Source organism: Triticum dicoccoides, chromosome 3B (assembly GCF_002162155.2).
Source record: "Triticum dicoccoides isolate Atlit2015 ecotype Zavitan chromosome 3B, WEW_v2.0, whole genome shotgun sequence".
In the NCBI taxonomy this organism is placed as follows: Eukaryota; Viridiplantae; Streptophyta; class Magnoliopsida; order Poales; family Poaceae; genus Triticum; species Triticum dicoccoides.
In genome coordinates this window covers 98,704,088-98,710,021 of record NC_041385.1, presented here as the reverse complement: position 1 = coordinate 98,710,021, position 5,934 = coordinate 98,704,088, and the positions used below count along the sequence as shown (strand labels likewise).

Sequence of the window (5,934 nt, the reverse complement as noted above, 5' to 3'; positions counted from 1 at the left end):
TAACGTTTAACGCCCCTAGCTAGGCATGATGATATGATGCTCACATAAAAGATAAGAATTGAAACATAAAGAGAGCATCATGAAGAATATGACTAGCACATTTAAGTCTAACCCACTTCATATGCATAGGGATTTTGTGAGCAAACAATTTATAGGAACGATAATCAACTAGCATAGGAAGGCAAAACAAGCATAACTTTGAAACTTTAAGCACATAGAGAGCAAACTTGATATTATTGCCATTCCTACAAGCAAGGTTGGAAAAAGCGCTAGGCGGTAGGCGGGCGGTGACTCTCTGCCTAGCGCCTAGCCTGCCTAGGCGTAGCCTAGGCGGGCCAAGGCGTTTCGTACAGTAGCAGGTTAGGAGGAGAATTATTTGGGTAGACTTTGCACCATAGTACGTTAGAAAGACAATGTGGTGATAAAGATAACATACATCAGGCAATGTGGAGAGCTAAATAGTCTATTCAATGGGAAGTAATACGCCCATAGAAATGTCAAATATTCAAATATATTATAGGCAAATATCACACAAGACCCAATTAGCATAGCATTATAAATTATGAGCTCAACAGTTCACACATCAAAATGAAGTTCTTTAATTCCTAGAATCTTATTGGGAAGACTTCTCTCACAATCAAAAAGGGAAATTCCACATGGACGCACACACGAACAGTTTGACTCAATGAAATAAAGATATGTGATAAAAAAAGTACTTAAGAAAAGACACCCTGCATTTGGGCCTCCTCAATTATCAATAGTCATTCTCCTCATCTGAAGGCATCTCCTCATCATCATCAAACTCCTCTTCTTCATAATCGAATTCTTCTTCTTCATAAAGTTGTCTTAGTCTCGCACTTCTACGTGGCTCGAGCAATTCATTGACTCTCATCGCTTCTCCAATGCCACTCCCTGGCATCCCTGTACTATCCATATCCTCCTCATCATCATCCCTATAGACGATTTCTGCATAATCATCTCTGCCCTCAAAAATAAAACCTTGAGCTTCAGTAGTTTCAGCGGATAAGAGGACATCAATGATCTTCTTCTCCTTGATCATTTGTTTCTTGGCCATCATTCTCGAGTTGAATTGTATGAACACAAGAGAGTTTAGACGTTCTGTAGTTAGCCTGTTTCTTTTCTTTGTATGAACATAAGGATTAAGAACAGGGAACGTTTTGACATGTGACAGAGTACTCTAGCTAGATGTGAGATTAGAGAGTAGGAGACTAACATTTTCGAAGGTACTCCAATTCCTTTCATAGACCGAAGAACTTGAGGTCAATGAGAGGATTCTCACAGCCATCCTTTGTAGAGCTGGTGCTTCAGTTCCATAGAGCCTCCACCAAGATGCTATGAATGAAAGCAGAGAATCAAGTGAACAATGTATTGCATAAATTCTGAATATATACTGAATAAATTAGACTTTACAAAATTACACTGCATACCTGCATTATAATCAACATTCTGACAACTCCTCGCAAGCTTCTTTGCAAATGATCCTTCTCTATTCTGGAATCTCTTTAATTCAAAATTGATAGCTTGATCTTGCTTGTCATCATCACCATAATAAAAGGTCTCCACACAGCTAATGAACCCTTCGATTATTGTCCCATCATCAAAAATATTAGTATCAGCATAGCTATAATATGGATTCAGTAAGTATGCAGCCAAGTGCAACGGAGAGTCAAGTCGATCTTTCATCTTTTTCTCAACAATATTAATCACATCTTTGTAACGTGACTCCACATTGCCATAGACTTCCTTGATCTCTTTCTTTGCCTTCACTATTTCTCCATAGACAAAACCCATAGATGGCTTGACATCCCCATCAACCAAAGAAGGACTTTTACCAAAGGCTCAAAGACATTCAGGCAAAGCTTCAAATCTTTCCAAAAAGCCATGCTCATCATCGTAGCTGTTGCTACCTTTCCCTTTTTTGATTTAACTTCTCTTAGTTTGTCCCATCTACCATCAACCACCATCTTCCTCAGTTGATCCTTTTTTCCTAGAAGGCTTTCCAAAGTTAGATAACCAGAAGCAAACCTAGTGACCCGTGGCCTTATGATCTCTTTCCCTGAAGAGAAGTGTCTCATGCAGTCCAAGGTCCGTGTGTGCCCATAGACAAAGATAGTGAATGCTTTTGCTTTTTCAAGTACCTTACTAAACCTTGGCAGATCGCCAATTCCTTGCAACATCAAGTTAATGGTGTGCGTCGCACAAGAGCTCCAAAACATGTTCGGCCGCTTCTCCAACAACATCTTCTTTGCCCCCATGTTATTAGAAGCATTATCAGTCACTACTTGGACCACATTTTCAGGACCTACTTCTTCAATTGCTTCATCCACTAATTGGAAGATGACTTCACTTGTGTCGATACAGCCGACATCTCACTCGAACTTATAAAACTAGAACCATCAGCATTGTTTGTGCACAAGTTCATTATGCTTCTCCTCTTCCTATCTGACCAAGCATCAGTCATAATGGAGCAGCCATTCTTCATCTTTTCAGCATCACGTTCTTGCAGCAAACTCTTCACTCTTGCATGTTCCTCACTCAGCAAAGTCTCTCGAAGGTCATGTTTAGATGGCGGCTCAAATCCAGGACCAAACCTCCCAATGGCTTCACACATTAACTTGAAATCATCGTTGTCACAAGCATTGAATGGTATAGCTACAAATGCAATACAAACAAAATTAGTAAGTGAGAAGGCAACCAACGGTCAAACATTACAAAGAAGTAAACTATAAATGGCAGTGTGGGTAAAAATAAATATTTAATTACCATGATTGTACACCCATCTAGCCACATACTGTTGCACTTCATGTGTTCTCTTTTTCCAAAATTCCTTGTTTATCTTCTGTTGATGCAAGGCTTCAGCTTGAGTCAATTTAGGATCAATAGGCTGTGCCCACTTGTCAATAGGACCTAATTTGTGTGGCTCTGTGCTTCCGATATGAGCAGCTTCTTCATCTCCAACGCGAGAAATGTTCACACTTTGTCTAAGCTCTTGCTCACGGGCAGTCTTTTCCCTCCTCTTATTAGATGCATCCTCAAGAGATTTCTTGCACCTGTCTTTAGCTTCCTGAGAGCTTTTCTTGCATTTGACCACAACATTACCAATATGAGCCACATGCTGCTTGTGACGATAAACACCTCCCGTGCTCACATGGTTATAGAACATATACTTCACTTTATCCTTGTTGGAAGCATCAGCTAGACTCCCGTACTCCCATCCCACATCATCTGACTTTCTCTTAAGGACATTCTCTTCCTGCGATGCCGATGTTGCATTTGTGTCGGACATCGTACAAATAATCAAATACACAACAAGTAATAGCTCAGTAATTCGCATTGCTGATTCTAAAAAAATGGACCAGATCTACCAAAGTCTAGACCACAGGTAGGCATAAATGCAGAGAATAATCGAAGTAAGAACGCAATAAAGTTTATTTGTACGTGTATGCGTATGTCCAGATCCTAGAACTGAAGCAATATAAATTATTAAATTTCATAATATATGCAGAGCGATATAAAGTAGGCAAGAAGCTGTATATCGACAAATTCCAAGAAACTTTCTGCCGTGAAGTAAACACTAAATAGATAATACAAAAACTACCACACGGAGGAAACCAAAAAGAACATATTTTTTGCATTGCAACTTACAAGCTAATAAATGTGTAGCATTCGGAAATTATTTTGTCTTGCAATGCTTCATACCGATCCAGAAGCAATTCTCTTTTTATGCCAACTGAACAACACCTCTGATATAGTAATTTAAAGTATGATGTGAAATAACCTCATATATGTACATTCAAGATTAACAGCAACCACACTCACGCATATGACCCTATTTTTAGACTAGTGTAATAGTAGCAGCTACTGTGACCGTCCTATTTTGGCATCATGCAACAGAATATGATCCTTCTTCTACTCTACTACTAGTACCGTCCAGTATCCCATCTTGGCATCATGCCATGTATATAACTTAATTAACTGAGACAATTATAGAACGACCGTCATTAACATCAATAGTGCCCAGCCTGATTACCTTCAGACTAGCTGATACTTCTGTTGCTTCTTCAGGTGCTAGATATGACCAGCCGTCTTTAACCTCCTCGTAGTATGAGCTGTCGAGAACAACTGCATCAGGGAGTTATAATTATTTTCAGTCATGTCTTATTCCATTAGAAGTGTTCAGTACAGAAAAATTCATATGTTCAGTGTGTAGGGTGGTCAGGCCATCTGTTGCGGCGGCCAACAGCAGTAGGCGCAGGTCAGGCATAGGGAGCACTGCACACTGCCCAGCCGGCTGCCAACGAGCATGAGCATGTCGGCATGCTGCGATAGACTAGGCAAGACCAGGGGCATTGAGCCAGGCCAGGCGCAGCTTTGACCTTGAACCTAAGCAAAGTTCTTTCTCCCACAATATTGTTTATGCCCAAATACTAATTACTTCTTATTTGTTAAATCTTGTATATGCGTGAGCAAATTCATCCATAACAGCATCAAGGTATGTACAAATCAGTTGCAGAACGAACAAAATAACTATCATTTATTTGTTTGACTAGACTATGGTACTCCTACGTGAATTTGTGGTGCTTCTATGACATTTAAATTGTGAGATCTTTGCAAAATGAAATAAAACTGAGTGGCAGCCCCTGAGTTGCAATCCTAGATTCACCACTGGGGGGATGGATCAAACTACATCCAATTAGTAATCTAGATAAATCAATATCAATAGAGAAGCTACAGATCAAGTAATTCCATGAGAAGGATGGAGCAGCAATTAGCAAACAACTAGCAATCCAGGGGACGACAGAGGCTGCACACAGGCACATAGTACACAAGAAGATAGGGGATTGACGAAATCGATTTGGCAGCTCACCTACAGTACGAAAGAAGGCGGGACCTCAGATGGCTGCGCGGGATGGCGGGGATGAAGAAGCCATGGCTGCGTGGTGAGAGGATGAGGTGAATCTCTTCGTCTCGGCAGCCGGAGGACGAAGCGACGACGGAATAGATCGAGCCGCCGCCACCCCTTTTGTGTGTATATATATGCAAAGCCTACCCTAATCTCTCCTTTCCTTCAGCCAGCAAACTTCCCGCAATCTTCTCCATTTTCTAGCGATCTTCTCGCTCCTTCCAGTCCATGCTTGCAACCTCTCCCGCTCCATCTCTGCTCCGCCTTGCTCTGCCTTGCGCCGCCTCCTCGCCGCTTTTCTCCGCTCTATCACGCCTAGGCGCACGCCTGGATCCGCCTAAGCGATGGGCCTGCCTAGAGCACCGATTAGGCCCAAGGCTACGCGATGGGCTGTCGCTGAGCGCTGAGGCGCGCCGAGGCGTACGCTTAATAACATTTTTTCCAACCCTGCCTACAAGCATACATTCCTCCTTCATAATAATTTTCAGTAGCATCATGAATGAATTCAACAATATAACCAGCACCTAAAACATTATTTTCATGATATACTTGTATAGAAAATTTACTACTCTATACATAGGAAAATTTATTCTTAGCAATAGTAGTGGGAGCAAACTCAACAAAATAACCATCATGTGAAGCATAATCCAATTGAAAACTAAAATCATGATGACAAGTTTCATGGTTATCATTATTCTTAATAGCATACAAGTCATCACAATAATCATCATCTATAGCAACTTTGTTCTCATAATCAATTGGAACCTCTTCCGAAATAGTGGAATCATCACTAAATAAAGTTGACACTCTTCCAAATCCATTTTCATATTCATCATAATAAGATGCAACATCCTCCAAAATGGTGGGATTACCACTTCCTAAAGTTGACACTCTTCCAAACCCACTTTCATCAATATAATCATCATAAGTAGGAGGCATGCTATCATCAAAAAAAATTTGCTCATCAAAACTTGGGGGACAAAAAATATCATCATCATCAAACATAGCTT

At 40.7% G+C, this 5,934-nt stretch overlaps 1 protein-coding gene across 1 annotated transcript; it reads right to left on the bottom strand.

Annotated features, from left to right (window-relative positions):
* Positions 1–2,000: 2,000 nt before the first annotated feature.
* Positions 2,001–3,317, bottom strand: LOC119280914. Its single transcript, XM_037561600.1, has 2 exons — positions 2,785–3,317; positions 2,001–2,673 (listed from the first exon to the last, which is right to left on the bottom strand). The coding sequence occupies exons 1-2, from the start codon at positions 3,305–3,307 to the stop codon at positions 2,348–2,350; spliced, it is 849 nt and encodes a 282-aa protein (XP_037417497.1). The 5' UTR covers positions 3,308–3,317; the 3' UTR covers positions 2,001–2,347.
* Between the last annotated feature and the right edge of the window lie 2,617 nt (positions 3,318–5,934).